The sequence below is a fragment of the Coregonus clupeaformis genome, chromosome 7 (assembly GCF_020615455.1).
Source record: "Coregonus clupeaformis isolate EN_2021a chromosome 7, ASM2061545v1, whole genome shotgun sequence".
In the NCBI taxonomy this organism is placed as follows: domain Eukaryota; kingdom Metazoa; phylum Chordata; class Actinopteri; order Salmoniformes; family Salmonidae; genus Coregonus; species Coregonus clupeaformis.
In genome coordinates this window covers 39,250,134-39,267,176 of record NC_059198.1, presented here as the reverse complement: position 1 = coordinate 39,267,176, position 17,043 = coordinate 39,250,134, and the positions used below count along the sequence as shown (strand labels likewise).

At 43.3% G+C, this 17,043-nt stretch overlaps 1 protein-coding gene across 1 annotated transcript; it reads left to right on the top strand.

The window, feature by feature from the left end:
- The first annotated feature begins 12,163 nt into the window (after window positions 1-12,163).
- On the top strand, window positions 12,164-15,239 carry LOC121570443 (biogenesis of lysosome-related organelles complex 1 subunit 5). Its single transcript, XM_041881903.2, has 5 exons — window positions 12,164-12,445; window positions 12,957-13,039; window positions 13,150-13,279; window positions 13,567-13,625; window positions 13,876-15,239. Exons 1-5 carry the CDS (start codon window positions 12,427-12,429, stop codon window positions 14,047-14,049), a joined length of 465 nt encoding a protein of 154 aa, XP_041737837.1. The 5' UTR covers window positions 12,164-12,426; the 3' UTR covers window positions 14,050-15,239.
- The last annotated feature ends 1,804 nt before the right edge of the window (window positions 15,240-17,043 follow it).

Below are 17,043 nucleotides of genomic sequence, written 5' to 3'. Positions count from 1 at the left end.
AGTACAGCGATTCAAGTCACTGATATGAAGGGTTAGTTAAAGTACAGCGATTCAAGTCACTGATATGAAGGGTTAGTTAAAGTACAGCGATTCAAGTCACTGATATGAAGGGTTAGTTAAAGTACAGCGATTCAAGTCACTGATATGAAGGGTTAGACCATATTTTGGGCATGCTCTCTTTTAAAAATGTGTCAATGTGATATTTTGTGGATTATTGGAAAAAATTGATGTTTTGTTGGTCCAGTCAACATGCAAAATGTGCTGTGTGTCAAACAGCCATGGATAAAGGAAAGACAAATGATTGCTCAAAGGTTGCAACTGCCTAATTTGCCAAATTACACAGAGTGAGTCTATTTAAGTGAGCATGTGCTGTGAAATTGATTATGCTCCTCTTTGGAATAGCCTATGGTGCATTCCTCACTTAAGGCAGTCTTGAACTCCTAGCATTGAAGGGTACTGTCCCTGAGTCTCGACCAGGGATTGGTTCATGTTGTCACCCCCGGCAACAACCCCAGCGGACATACAGTACAGGACCGGGGGACACCAAGAGGTACGATGTCCTGCAGATGTGTCCGTCTTGGAAAAATGACAGGACATGTTACAGCCATCCACCATCGTGGCTCAAATGGCCTGCAGTCAACCACCCATTCCCCAGCCCAGACACTGCTGAAGGAGCCACTGCTAGGGATGTTGGGGGGTAGGTTACTGAGAGAGCTCCTCAGTCAGGCTATATTTAACTGCACATGACACACAGCTGATCGCTGGCTCCTTTGAAAAAACATATATGGTCGAGGCCTGCGTGAAATCGACATTTGCAACCCGGGGACGGCGCGAGTGAGCCAGGACAAAGCCAGAGTTTTGTGCCTCGTCCGAGGAGGGGGGGTCGAGCGTCAACAAGGCCCATGTCTTATCTCATGTTTCCCCCACACACACTTACGTTAACGCTCGTTACACGCTGGCTTTTCACCACCCCGACTCATCGACACTAACCGCCCGCTTTGAACTGGGCACCAGAGGCCCCAGAAGCCCAAAGGGCAGCGGCGGACTGGTGCGCTATCAAAGATGCTGTTGATGGGTTGGATGGATGATGGCGGAGGTTATACGGGCGTACAATGGTATGGAGATGATCGTATCATAATGGGCCCAGTGTGCTCCTCCAGGCCCCCAATCCACCACCCTCCCCGGTCGTCCCTGCAGGCAGGGAAACTTTGCCTTCCTTACGGCCCTTGCAGACTTCCCTTGTGACTTTCACAGCTGTGCTCTGCGACCATTCATTCAAGCTTAAGATACGTGGTGGGTGCTTTTTCTGTGAGCATGTGATGGCCTGGCTATACACACAAGTGAATGATTCCTGTACCTCTGGTGTTAATGGGGTGTGTTATTTGCAATAATGTCATTTCACAGGGGGTTACGGCACTGCAAAGGCAATGATATGGATCTTTAGCAAGCCAGGTGTACTAGGCGCCTAGTCTTGAATGGATTTGGTATCATGTGGAGAAGACTATAGACAGGTTGGTTGTTTAGCACAGGGGTCCGCAGCCCCGTACTGCATGGGGTCCACGAAAATATACAGTACCAGTCAAACGTTTGGACACACCTACTCATTCAATGGTTTTTCTTTATTTTTACTATTTTCTACATTGTAGAATAATGGTGAAGACATCAAAACTATGAAATAACACATATGGAATCATGTAGTAACCAAAAAAGTGTTAAACAAATCAAAATATTTTATATTTGAGATTCTTCAAATAGCCACCCTTTGCCTTGATGACAGCTTTGCACACTCTTGGCATTCTCTCAACCAGCTTCACCTGGAATGCTTTTCCAACAATCTTGAAGGAGTTCCCACATACAGTGGCTTGCGAAAGTATTCACCCCCCTTGGCATTTTTCCTATTTTGTTGCCTTACAACCTGGAATTAAAATGGATTTTTTGGGGGTTTGTATCATTTGATTTACACAACATGCCTACCACTTTGAAGATGCAAAATATTTTTTCTTGTAAAACAAACAACAAATAAGACAAAACAACAGAAACAGTTTTCCCTCAAGAATTTCCCTGTATTTAGCGCCAACCATCATTTCTTCAATTCTGACCAGTTTCCCAGTCCCTGCCGATGAAAAACATCCCCACAGCATGCTTCACTGTGGGGATGGTGTTCTCGGGTGATGAGAGGTGTTGGGTTTGCGCCAGACATTTTCCTTGATGGCTCAATTTGAGTCTCATCTGACCAGAGTACCTTCTTCCATATGTTTGGGGAGTCTCCCACATGCCTTTTGGCAAACACCAAACGTGTTTGCATATTTTCTTCTTTAAGCAATGGCTTTTTTTCTGGCCACACTTCCGTAAAGCCCAGCTCTGTTGAGTGTACGGCTTAAAGTGGTCCTATGGACAGATACTCCAATCTCCGCTGTGGAGCTTTGCAGCTCCTTCAGGGTTATCTTTGGTCTCTTTGTTGCCTCTCTGATTAATGCCCTCCTTGCCTGGTCCGTGAGTTTTGGTGGGCGGCCCTCTCTTGGCAGGTTTGTTGTGGTGCCATATTCTTTCAATTTTTTAATAATGGATTTAATGGTGCTCTGTGGGATGTTCAAAGTTTCAGATATTTTTTTATAACCCAACCCTGATCTGTACTTCTCCATAACTTTGTCCCTGATCTGTTTGGAGAGCTCCTTGGTCTTCATCTTGCAGCTTGCTTGGTGGTGCCCCTTGCTTAGTGGTGTTGCAGACTCTGGGGCCTTTCAGAACAGGTGTATATATACTGAGATCATGTGACAGATCATGTGACACTTAGATTGCACACAGGTGGACTTTATTTAACTAATTATGTGACTTCTGAAGGTAATTGGTTGCACCAGATCTTATTTAGGGGCTTCATAGCAAAGGGGGTGAATACATATGCACGCACCACTTTTCCGTTGTTTATTTTTTAGAATTTTTTGAAACAAGTTATTTTTTTAATTTCACTTCACCAATTTGGACTATTTTGTGTATGTCCATTACATAAAATCCAAATAAAAATCCATTTAAATTACAGGTTGTAATGCAACAAAATAGGAAAAACACCAAGGGGGATTAATACTTTTGCAAGGCACTGTATGCTGAGCACTTGTTGGCTGCTTTTCCTTCACTCTGCCATCCGACTCATCCCAAACCATCTCAATTGGGTTGATCATCCGTTCACCCAAACCACCCAAACCGCGTCACGGCGGTTGGAACCAAAAATCTCCAATTTGGACTCCAGACCAAAGGACAAATTTCCACCAGTCTAATATCCATTGCTCATGTTTCTTGGCCCAAGCAGGTCTCCTCTTCTTATTGGTGTCCTTTAGTAGTGGTTTCTTTGCAGCAATTCGACCATGAAGGCCTGATTCACACAGTATCCTCTGAACCGTTGATGTTGAGACGTATCTGTTACTTCAACTCTGTGAAGCATTTATTTGGGCTGCAATTTCTGAGGTTGGTAACTCTAATGAACTTATCCTCTGCAGCAGAGGTAAATCTGGGTCTTCCATTCCTGTGGCGGTCCTCATGAGAGCCCGTTTCATCATAGCGCTTGATGGTTTTTGCGACTGCACTTGAAGAAACTTTCAAAGTTCTTGATATTTTCTGTATTGACTGACCTTCATGTCTTAAAATAATGATGAACTGTCGTTTCTCTTTGCTTATTTGAGCTGTTCTTGCCATAATATGGACTTGGTCTTTTACCAAATAGGGCTATCTTCTGTATACCTTGTCACAACACAACTGATTGGCTCAAACGCATTAAGAAGGAAAGAAATTCCACAAATTAACTTTTAAGAAGGCACACCTGTTAATTGAAATGCATTCCAGGTGACTACCTCATGAAGCTGGTTGAGAGAATGCCAAGAGTGTGCAAAGCTGTCATCAAGGCAAAGGATGGCTATTTGAAGAATCTCAAATCTCAAATATATTTTGATTTGTTTAACACTTTTTTGGTTACTACATGATTCCATATGTGTTATTTCATATGTCTTCACTATTATTCTACAATGTAAAAAATAGTAAAAATAAAGAAAAGCCCTTGAATGAGTAGGTGTGTCCAAACTTTTGACTGGTAGTGTATGTAAAAAAAAAGTGGATTTTCTTTTAAATATCGCTAGCTACAACAGAATAAACACATGTTGGATTACATACCTACAGTAGAAAATAGGAGAATATGTTATTTCTAATGATGTCAACTTTATTTCTCAACTCCTAATATTGAGCAAATTACACTCACTGGAGTACCTGGCATAGGCTTTGAAAAAGCAACAGCGAATAGGCTATCAGTGCGGCAAGTGCCAATGGCTGATGGTACGTTTTCTTGGCTTGGACATACATTTTTGCCAACATATGGCTAACGTTTGTTTAACCTGTTAAACAGCTGCATTTATGCGAAAATGTGTTTGAAGTTACCTTTCTAGCTAATAGGCTATGTTAGAGTTTACATTTCCAATTATAATGTGGGCAGGTCAAAATAATGAAAAACTATCTACCAAATGTATTCATTTTAAAAAGTTGATTACTTCTCATTGCCATTATCATTAACCTGATGATAAGACAAGATATATGAAAACATTTTTATTTTGCTAAAGTATGATGAGGGTCCCTGGGTCGCCAGTTTGCCTGGGTGGGGGGGTCCCTGGGCAAGAAAAAGTTGAAGACCCCTGGTTTAGGAACAAAACCGACACGTGCGCAACTATGTGGCAAAAAAGACAGGGTTGGCTTAGATTGTTGACAACATGTAAACTATATTTTGTCTCAATTAACATTTGTTGTCTCTCAAATACATTTACATTTACATTTTAGTCATTTAGCAGACGCTCTTATCCAGAGCGACTTACAGTTAGTGAATACATATTTTTTTATACTGGCCCCCCGTGGGAATCGAACCCACAACCCTGGCGTTGCAAACGCCATGCTCTATCAACTGAGCTACATCCCTGCCGGCCATTCCCTCCCCTACCCTGGACGACGCTGGGCCAATTGTGCGCCGCCCATGAGTCTCCCGGTCGCGGCCGGCTGCGACAGAGCCTGGATTCGAACCAGGATCTAGTGGCACAGTAAGCACTGCGATGCAGTACATTGTTTCAGTTGTTGGTTAGCTAGCTAGCAAATCTTTGCCATATTAGCATTGACATGAATTCAGTCAAAACACCTCAAAACAACACATGGTATCAATAACAAGATAACACTAGCTGAAACGAGCCACCTACGATACCCCACATGGCAGCTTCTTGTCATTGTTGCTAGCTATCTGACCGCTCAGAATCATAACAAAGCATGGCTTCCTGCCCCATCGATGCGCGTGCATCATTTTCGTGACGTTGTCAGAAAAGCCACAATCAATTTCATGGTGCACAGTTGATGCTGTATACTATGTATTGTTATACTTGACAGTATAGTTAATGTGGATAATTCCAAAGCCTCATGCCGAGTGACTCATAAAAACACCCTGGGACTATGTGGGAACCGAAATGCATTTTTCCCAGTTGAAAATGGTGGATTTGCCATCAGTTTGTTGTCGTGCCTTTTTTTATGACAGGCCCTCGAACCCTCCGTTACGCTAGTAATATCTCCCTTTCATAAAAATTGTCAGCTAAGGATGGTTGAAGTTTAGTCAAAGACAGTTGGAGATCACCTCCAGGGACACACAGAGCGGGATGAGGGAGAGATGTTAGCGGAGCGCCTCGTGGCTCGTAGCCCCCCGATCTGCTCAGTGACACCTCTCCCCCAGCCAGCAGGATGAATGACTGGAGCTGCTACTCCCATGCCTCCCTCGGGAGAAACCTGGCCTGCGTCCATCCTCACACACACACACAGACACCTGCTCACACGCATTCAAATTGATATCCACACACACATTTGTTTGCACACACAGGCATAAGGATACACTCCCATGGGGGCACACAAACACACACATACACACATGCATCAAAGGAGGCCTGAGCGCTATCACTGCTCTTTGTCTCCCACTGTCATTGCTGAAGGGCTACTGTATGTAAGCTACAAGACAACATGTTATAGCAGCGTAGACCTGGACAACCACAGAGCTTCTCCTGACCTGAGGGCTCCCTTCCTTCCTTCCTTCCTACCGCACAGACCTCCGAATCTGAGGGAGAGAGAGGGAAGAGGGCAGGCACAAAAGTGAAAGAGAGCAACAACTCTCGGAGATGTGGCGACTAACGGACGACAGCCTTTCCCTCAAGGAGGCCGCCGTCTCCCGCCTTGGCGGACACCAGCGCTAAACTCCTGTCAGGTCCCATCTTACATCCCCCTGTCCTGTCTCTGGCAGGACTCGCCTCTCCGAAGGGGGTCAAGTCACACACAGGGACGGCAGTCACTTGTCCCCCTCTCAGGGGTGTACTGTACTAACATGTCGCCCTGTCCAAAGACGACCCGCTGCGGCCATTAGGGTGGTAATGTGGCCACTAGGATTTGGACAGAGTAGTGGAGAGCTCGCTTTACAGCGCTGAAATTTCCACTGATAGATTTACAGCTGGTAGAGACATTTTGCTGTCAGGTTTTGCCTTGTGCCTCCATCTATTTAAATGTTGGGTAACATGTACTACACATTATTTATGAGTATTAGCTTAAGTCTTCTTTATTTAATGTAAAGTAAATGTGTACTGTAATTTTTACATTACTGTTATTGTAATATTTCTTCTGATACAGTTGAAATCTGAAATGTTTCACTAAATGTTCTGTACTTTAATTTGTCATTTGTTCGCTTCTGTAACACTATCATCTCACTTCTATTTTCCTCACATTCAAATGTGCCAACTGTGTATAGCACAAGAAAATGAATATGAATCTATTTTAACTCATTTCAAGACATACATTTGATTAAAATAAAATATCAAATTATCAATCCTTTGTCTCAACAAAAAATTTCTATATATATATAATAATAATATGCCATTTAGCAGACGCTTTTATCCAAAGCGACTTACAGTCATGCGTGCATACATTTTTGTGTATGGGTGGTCCCGGGGATCGAACCCACTACCTTGGCGTTACAAGCACCGTGCTCTACCAGCTGAGCTACAGAGGACCACATATATATATATATATATATATTGATAAGATCTTTTTAAATGTCTGTTTTTCTGCCATTCTCTTAGAATGAGGACATGGGGGAAAGGCTTGTTGGAAATGTATTTTTCCACAAACACAGTGCATCTCTCCCAGGTGACTGCTTAACACATGCAGTAATTGTAAACTTGCCCCTGGCACTGTATATGTGAGTCTGTGTATGTGTAAGTATGTGCATGTGAATGATCGCCCTCTGCGTGAGGGTGTGTGTGCACGCACAGTTGCATGCATGTGTACTGTATGTGCGTGTGTTTGGGCATGTACATCTGCTTGTGTTTTTGTGTGTGTGTATATAAAGTGTGTGTGTGTGTTATGTGTGTATGCATGCATTGGGATTACGGTATGTTCCTCCACAGGTCTGACTTCTGTTGTTCCCTATACTCTTCTGTTTTTGTTTTTGGGTTTTTTCTGTCTTCTCAGGACAGGAAGCAAAAATGAATTAATAACATTTTATAGGGGCCAAATCTTTTCAGCATTTCCAGTCCTGTGAGCTAATTTGACAGCTCATGGGGTGATGCGAATTCCACTTCAGAGAGACAGGTACCCTAGGGCTAGCCAGCTGGATTGTGGATGCTTACAGATTTGGCTCTCGCTTCCTGCTGGGTGTCATCTGTCTCCTTGGTCTCGCGGTGGATAATTTTTTGTCCTTCTGACATCATGTGCCTGAGCAGTTTGTGCCTGGCAGGGCATGTCTGTCCAGGTTGGCCATCAAACCCAGCCAGCGTGCATCTAATCTGACGAGGCACCACTCCAAACACAGCCGCCCCCGGGCGCCCCCTCTGTCCCACGTCGAAAATCACGGCCCCACAAAAAACTTCTCAACCGTCAAGACTGGCCCCCACTCCTCCGCCAACATGGTGAAGGGGTAGAAGGAGAAGTGTTTTGGGGGGGGTTCCGCCAGGGGACTTATTTCGCTCACGCAAAGAAAATGTCCCTACTTTCTCTCCCGTGGCTGTCACTTTGATTGCCGTCGTGGTGCGGGAGGGTCTGCCTCAACAGGTTTGGGCCTCTCCCTGCCTGTTGCCGGCAGTTGACTTGGACACCGCGGCACTCGGATGAGGCAATCCTTTGGTTGGATTATAGTTGCGGCGGATGGCCGAATGGGAGAAGTGACAGCGCAGCGGCCCGCTAATCCCGGGGACAGCCCCAAACCGGGGCCCGCTGAGAACACTAATCGTAAACGACACAATCGTTCCACTCCAAGGAGGGGCAGTTTACAAATCGCAAGACGTGGCTGACAAGGTTGCTTGGCGGAAAAAAAAGAATTTCACAAAAAGCACATGATGACTACATATGTTGATTTTCAGGCTGTGAGCTACTTGGATGCCGCTGCTTCTTGCTGCTTGTTGCTGCCTTCCTCCGCTCGGCCCCTTGCTTCATTGGCCCCGGTAGAACATGACAGCAGGGCAGCGTCCTGCTCCGCCGTGCCTCCTGAGGTGCCACTATTACCGGGGCTCCAGTTATTTCCCGGGGCCTCTCTCTTTCTCTGACACGGTGGACGTGGGCAGCTCAGGAGTAGCCTCCAGGATGCAGCGAGTTGCACCAGGATCACTGACCTGAGCAGTGTGAGCTGGCTGACTGGCTGAGAGAGAGAGGGAAAGAGGGGGGCAGGTGGGTGTACGGCAGGAGGGGCCCCCGCCCAGGGGCCCAGGCAGTGAGTAATCCCACCCATCCATCCCCCTCCACCCGCACCTGTTCAGAGCCACAGTCACTGGCGCTCAGTGTGCTGTGAACGCCAAGCACCATGGTCCCTCTGGCCTTCTCCAAGGGCCCAGAGATCATGACCAGAGCCAGAGAGAGGAGGAGGAGAGAGAGTGAGGGACAGAGAGCAATGTAATGCAAAATAATTATACCCATTGGGTAATGTGAGCAGCACCGTCGTTAGGGGCTGTGTAGAGAGGAAGAGAAAAAGAGATGTGTTTTCTAAGCCGTCACCACGCTAACAGGCCTGATGGGTATGTTTTGTAAACCACTCAGCCAGACCTCCCACAGAACACTCACCATTTGTCTAAGTACTCAATGCTCTAGGAGCTCAGCCACGTTACTGCAGTCTGAGCAAGGGATGAGCACGGCTGTGGTTTCCCATACTGTGTGTGGAGGTCTATGAGAACAAAATTATGGGAGACAAACCAACATGCTATGAAGGGAAATTACAATTGTAGCTAATTGAATAAATTGCGCATTACAAAATGTATTGCTAAATATTTATCCACATTTAAAATTGTTGAGGATTGTTTCATAAACCTGTTTCACATTGTGAAAATATTTATCATTTTTCACAACTTATTAATGAAGATTGTACATTTTATTTATTTTAGAAATATTGCAGGAAACATTGTTACAAAAATGTTATTTTACTTTATTATTTTACTTTCTTTAAAAACTATTTGAATGCACCCCACTTTGTGTTAGTTACCCTTGAAAAGCCTTGCTATTTCAGAACAGAAGTGTGCAACGAAGAGATCACCACTGTCACTCAATTCACTTAATAGACCTGTGAGAGAGATGCATGTATACCCATGATATGGTTCATGTAAGAGACAATCACATGCAAACCTTACTGGAACACAATCCTGGTAGATAATAATGGACAAAGACAGTGCCATTTCTCGAATTTGATGTATAGCATTTACTTTTACGTCCTACTTTTACTCAAGTATGACAATTTAGTACTTTTTCCACCACTGTACTTAAGTACATTTAAAACCAAATACTTTAAGACTTTTACTCAAGTAGTATTTTACTGGATGACTTTCACTTTTACTTAGTCATTTTCCATAAAGGTATCTTTACTTTTACTCAAGTATGACAATTGGGTACTTTTTCTACCACTGCCTTAATGACTACTTCTGTGCAGCAGTGGAAATACAATAAAATCATGTAATGAGGTACATTCAGTTTCACAATCGTGCACTCTTTTGTGACTTTAGTTCAGTTCACTCATTTCTTTAGGTGTGATTAAAGTGTGTTAATTCACTCTCAACAACAGAACAGAAAACATATTTCATCCTTTTACATGAAGTCAATAAAAATATAATGTACAGTTATTGGTGGAAATACATTTGAAAAAAAAGTATATGTATAATTCAACAACTGTAAATTATGAGATTACTTCGCTTTATTTCTGCTCTAATGAGCAAATTGGCAATGTCTATTCATTTTTTATTGAATATCATGGCTGTTAACATGTAATTACATTTTCATCATAACTATAATAATGTTATACTCTTAAATTCTGTTATTAGACTACATTGTATCTACATTACAATACATTACATTACAGCCTATTACGCGTACTCCAAATGAAACAAGTTAATTAAATAGAAGAATAAGTATTTTTAGAGTATAACAAAATATTTGATCCATTATTTGTGAAATGCTGTGCAGTTAATCAAAATATGATTTGGCTGCACAGCTGCACATGTACATTATAAACACAACAAGGGAATAGGTTATGTCATTGTCATACTGTGTACGTGTTGTTTTGTCATTCTTTCATGGTGTATCTGACCTTGTTTGTAGGCAATCAATTTAAAAGCACCTACTTATTTTCACAAACGTCAAAGTTTACTAATGCACTCTTTGTCGATGGGCCCTGGAGCACTCTGCGATGGCAGTTGATCAGTTGCCACAAGAACTTCTCATGACTGCAATCTCTTTAATAGACTCAGATCAAAATCAATCATGTGGTCAGGACGAGAATTAGCTCATGTCTGAAGACTTTATTTTAAGTGGAAGTGGCATTTCTGAGTAATAGCAGGCACTTCTTTTAAAACAAATGTTTGAAGTCTTAACATGCAACACTAGACCCCCTTTCTTAACACATACTAATATGTTTATGTTCTTAATGTGCTCTTGCCAGGAGTCCTTGTCTCTAAATAGGCCTACACTGAGAGGAGGTCATATAGTTGCATTTAAATTGTTAAATGTCATGAACTTTCTATCCCAAAATAATTCACTAAGCAGGGTCTCATTAACCAGACTGGTAATAATAAGAGTGGACATTGTTTTCACCTAGTGGAAAATTAAGGGAGCACACTTTTTATAAAAAAAACTAAAGCGCTACTCTATTACCCAGAATAAATAGTCTACAAAGTGATCTCAAACTTCTACTCTTTATATTATATCTGCATGACTTTTGAAGAACAAGCCGACTAAATAATCTAGGCTAATTGTACATGTGTACATATTCATAATCTTTGGTCAGTCTTGGTAGGATACAGTGGCCCATAATACTATAGTACTTAGTTTACTGGTTGAATGGACGATGCACAGAACCAAGGGGTTGGGAGGTGTAGTGGATAATCTCTCTTTTAAAATCCACAATTTATATTGACATATCTATTATTTCCTGCTATGGCCAACTGCACACACAGCATAATGTTTATATTCTAAATCCATGTGACAGCCACACATAGTAAGGTATTACTTGATGAAATTTCTCAAAATGATGGCCAATCCCTATAATTACTACTGTCATCAGCTAGAATGGGGTTGCGTTATGTGTGTATTTTACGGATTTAAATGGATCATCTCTCTGTGCTAACAGACACTTCCATTCATTGTATTGTATGCAGAGGGGACTCATCAGGCTCATCTTCAGTATTATACTTTATGTGGCTGTGGAACTCCCTGATAAAGCCACACCATAGAGCAAGACTGACATCTGCAGTCCTGACTCATGCAAGACCTCTATCCTCCATCATTATCATTGCATTGCCCTGGAATAAATTACAATTCATCAATGACAATAAAGCAATTTAAATGCCTCATCACACACACAAACACACAGAGAGAGAGAGAGAGAGAGAGAGAGAGAGAGAGAGAGAGAGAGAGAGAGAGAGAGAGAGAGAGATCATAAACCATTAACGATGGAAATTTGCTGCTAAATTTGTAGGCTACACCTACAGTGTAAACATGTATTATAGTGATGACTGATGATGATGTTGTATAGTCTGTCCTGTACCTACTGTACCTCAGAATTTACCTCATGTAAGTGTGGCCCCCGTTTTGGGAGGTTTGGTTTGAGCCAAGACCTCGTACCCGGAAGTAGTTCGAGTATTTATATCAGCTGACTTTAAATCAGCTGACAACAGTTACAGTTTTTGCTAGAATATATTTAAGCTACGTTTAACAGCCGCTGGAGCTAAATATTTGCAAACTCATATATGATAAATTGCATGTAAATATCTCGTGAATATCTATCTCGTTGAAAAGAGGTTGAAAGCTAGCTAAGCAAACTCATTCAACCCTAACCAACTGCTAAACAAACATTGCACGTATTGTCGAGGTTTAACTATTAGCTTTTTTGTGTATTAACCCGTAACTATGGACAAGATCGCCAAAGGTGAGTTCAATATCGTGTTACGGTTATCATTAATTGCAGGTAACTCGCTAGCTAGCCTGCACAACTCGGGAGAGTCATGTGTTGCAGAATTAACGCACACAATTTGCAGCCTCTAGCCTGATCCCAGATCTGTTTACGCAGCTTCACCTGGGGTGTAATCCAAACAGTTACAAAACCTTCTATTTGCAACGAAAACTAGCGTTTCTATTGGACAAATTCAAGTATGTTCCGCCCTGTTTGCTGAAACTTGCCAATAGAAACGCTAGTTTTCGGAGTAATTATGACTTTTCCTTATCTAGATTTCCTTTACCCCCCCCCTCCCCCCCAATCAATTCAGGGGCTAAATTGATATTAAATTAATATGAATTCAGATGATTTTGCTGTCAATTATTCATGTTTCATTATTTTCTCTGGGGACACTTCATGAATTCCTTTGGATGAAATGACTGCAAGCACTAGAATGAAGTTGTTACTTTTCAATATATCTGACATTATCAATTGCTCCCATTAGATGTTGGTGATATTCAGTCTAGGCTAATAGACCATAGGCCTGTTGTACAAGGGGAGATCCGCTACTTTGTGAGAGAATTTGAGGTAAATATTCAGCTTGGAAAGATGCACCGTAACATAATGGGGCGTACAATATGATTTGACTAATTTAGGAATTGTCATTTGTTAACATCTACTTCTTTGTGATTTTGAAGGAGAAACGTGGATTTAGAGAGAGCCGTTTGCTGGACAACTTGAACAAAATGGTAGTGGAGACCAACGAGCAGATGTTGCCCAAGTGTTCAGAGCACATGCATCAGCACCTCTATGAGGCCCTCACACGATGTAAGACTCTCTTCCTTACCTAGCCGGTGTATATTTCAATTGCTAGCCACTGCAGTTGTGATATGGAGTGATTGAGTTATTGTATTGTTCGATTTTATTTTATTAGGATCACCATTAGCAGACGCAATGACGACAGCTAGTTTTCCTGGGGTCCGATACATAATGAAAAAGACGTATTACATTCATGTGTCACAGAATTTCAACTGTATTGTATTATTTCAGTGTGTCTTACTGTTAAGGCCAGAAAGTAGTTGAATGTAACATTTGTTCATTGTGTTTTCCTACAGTGGAGGCTGCGAATCACATGTCACAGAGGATCCAGCAGAGGGCGCTAGAAGCACAGCAGGTAAAGACGCATGCTCTCCTCAAAGCCCATGAATTACCAATGTTATTTAACCATTGACAGTCATTTACATTCAGGCAATGATTGTGACAACATACCAGAGTCGTGGTCATTTGGCACTAAACAGGAGATAACTGAGTACCACCTAAATCTCTCCAAGTGTATTTTCATTTTGTTTCATTGTTTTGTCTAGTTTGAAAATGTTTTGTCTCGTGTCTGCCTAACCCAGATCCTTGTGTGTTGTGAACCTCAGAGCACCCAGCTGCAAGTGACCATAGACAGACGGAAGGAGGACTGGGATGAGTTTCTGAAGGAGCAGCTTCGTCTGAAGGAGGAGGTAGACGAGGAGCACGCCAAGGCTGTCGGACGCCTCAGCGTCATGTACAGCGAGATGAAGAAGGATTTGGCCAAGTTCTCCCGCTTCTGATCCTCGGTGTGTGTACGTCCACGTGTGTCTGTATCACAGGAGGTTGGTGGCACCTTAATTGGGGCGGACGGGCTTGTAGTTATGGCTGGAACGGAAAAGGTGGAATGGTATCAAACACATGTTTGATGCCATTCCATTCGCTCTGTTCCGGCCATTATTATGAGCCGTCCTCCCCTCGGCAGCCTCCTGTGGTCTGTATGCTTGTGTGAAATGAAGGTATTGCCTTTGATTGATGCGGTACTTAGTCATTGGCACTAACAGAGGACTTCTGAGCACTAGTGCTGCACAAAAGTCAACATTTTCCAGATCACAAGTAAGAAAGTGTGATTAACAACGTGGCATTTTCACAGCCCATCCAAATTAACATTTTCTGTTCTAAGCACATGGAATATGTAAACTTCTGAAAAAGGTCATTTCTAAACCAGCAATAACATGATTTTTCCTTGGCTGTGAAGCTTTTAACATTTTGAGATTTATTATGGAATCATGCTTGGAGGTGTGGATAGATTTTTGTTTGCCTCAAGCCGAATAAGAAAAGTGACTGGGATTTGGCACAGAGATTAGATATTTAAAGCTACGTGAAAATGTTTAATGTCAGAAGCGCTACTCAAAGCTGGGTCAACATCTCAAACTTTACTCACTGAGCAGTTTCCCCAACTAGGCATCCCTCACCAACTCTTCAGAATAGAGAACAGTCAACCTCTGACATCAAGTACAACAAGCAACCTCTCAAAATACATACATTTAAAAATGGCTTCACTGAAGCCAGCTCAAACTGTCAATTGTAGACATTATTTAGTGGTGTTTCCTCAGGCCTGTTATGTACCCTTGTTAAATGGAGAGGTAGACTTGTAGTGCTTCGTGAAGGTTTATTAGTCTTATGTACGGAATACACATTGTCCAATGAATGCTTACTTGCAAGTTCCTTCTCGACAATGCAAGTGTTGTGTTTAGAGAAAGTATTTTCACTGGACAATGGCAGGCTGTTTAGACTGATGGATGGATGGGCACCCTGACATATCCTGTTCCCAGCAGGTCAGGAATGTATCTCAGGTCGAAAGTGACAGAATAAGTATTTAAAATGGCTGTCATCAACACAGAATGGATCCCTTACTCAAGACTTAATTGTTGCGTGGGGGATGCTGACCTCATCAATCAGTATAAGTAAAATAAAGCGTTGCTAAACTCTGCACGGCTCAAGTGTGGTTTCTTTCTCTCGACACGAATGTATACTACGTAGTTCAGCAATTTCTTTTGACACGTCTGACAGCCGGTCTCGAACAGCTTGGTATCCCGTTTCATGGAAGGCAGAGGCACAGTCTTTTCCACTTGGCTCGCGGTGATCCGCAATGGCGCTGCTGCTGTCCGGTCGCACTGGGTCGCCCTCTGTGAGTGACTGGCGTCAGGGCGGGCGGGCGCCCTGGCCTGTGTGTCATCAGAGATCAGAGAGGGCATGCCCGTGCCAGCAGATGTTGTAGAGGCAAAGTGCAGCCAAGGGAGAACACTCACTCCCCTACCCAGCCCTGACTGGGCCCAGTTGGCCAAAGCCAGACAGCCCATCACCACTTAATGAGGAGTGACAATCCGGAAACGCAGCCCACCTCCACCAACAAGGCACCTTTCATCTGGCCCTGTTTATTTTTTCAGTTTAGCTCGAGACTGGGAGAAAAAAACTGCCCGGATATATTCCGAAAGGTCAACAAAGTCAGAGTGTTAGCTATTCATGAGAAAGTACTCTAAGCCCTTCGCCCCTATTAAGTCCTCTGGTGTTGTGAGAAGCTGGTGCACCCTTAACCTTAGTTTGGAGGATGTCCCACTGTACCAAGCAGACGTCCACTCAGGTCAATGACCTTTGAGACAGGGATCGAGGTGATGGTGGACATTGAACTCAAAGGAAAGCCACCTGGCCTGTGGCGGTTCGTACAGGAACTGCCTCTCAGCCTTCCCCGATAGACTCGCAGTTCCGGGAAGATGAGTGCGGAGCAAGTCGGGTACCAGCTGACACCAGCGTTATCGGCACACCGCCGCGTGCCTCAGGAACCAAGGCTTGTTTTTCGTCTCCTCTGTCTATCAGAGCCATTGTGTTCTTCCTGTTATGGAAAAAGCGTGGCGATCCCAGTCGAGGAGCTGACTGCAGTTCCCTGCCAACATAAATCGTCAGGGGAAAAGCACCCGGAGACCGGCAGTCCTGACGGGGGGACTATGGAGACACAGATTAGGAAATGTATGATCTTAGCCTGCCTCGGTTTCTCCAAAACAAAAGAGGGGCCACATCAATTGGAATGGCATGGATGGTGTGTGTTTCAGGATGAGTCTGGAGTGGAATGGAAAGCTATTCCCTCACCTCTGAAATCACAGTCTGTGCTTTCTTATTGAATATACCTAATATAACCCATGTGTATTAGGATAGTCTCTCGGCTCACTGCTTTTATCACCTCCACTCCTTCTGAAGTGGAGATCAAAGAGTGGAGTGCTATAGCTGTTCCAGTCTGCAGCCCGCTCTTCTTGTCCCGACTCCCAGTGTTCTCACACATTCAGGACCAATAAACCCTCACTGGACTGCTGCTTCTGAAAGCCTGACAGGGGCCCTTGGCACTTTTCAACTTAGTCAATGAGGGCTGAAAAGGAAAACAATTTTAAGTCAGCGATGGAACAATGTGAAGTGGAGGGCATTCATTTACAGAAGCATTCATTACAACAGCCCCTGAGATGTAGCCTCCATACACCCACTCCCCTGCATTGTATCACAGAATAGGCCTCTCACTCAATTACTGTGGGGTCCAAATGAAAATGGCAATGAACAATTGGGTGTGCTTCCCAGTTAATAACCTAGTATTACAACACCACAGGGAGTCGGTGGATGGGTCCTGTGTGAACGCTGATGCAGGTAGTAATATGAATTCTTTGGCAGTGGCAAATGTTCACCCTGAGAATTGCTAAGTGGGGCGAATAAGCTCGTAAGAACTGCAGTATAATGAATTAACAAATCTTAAA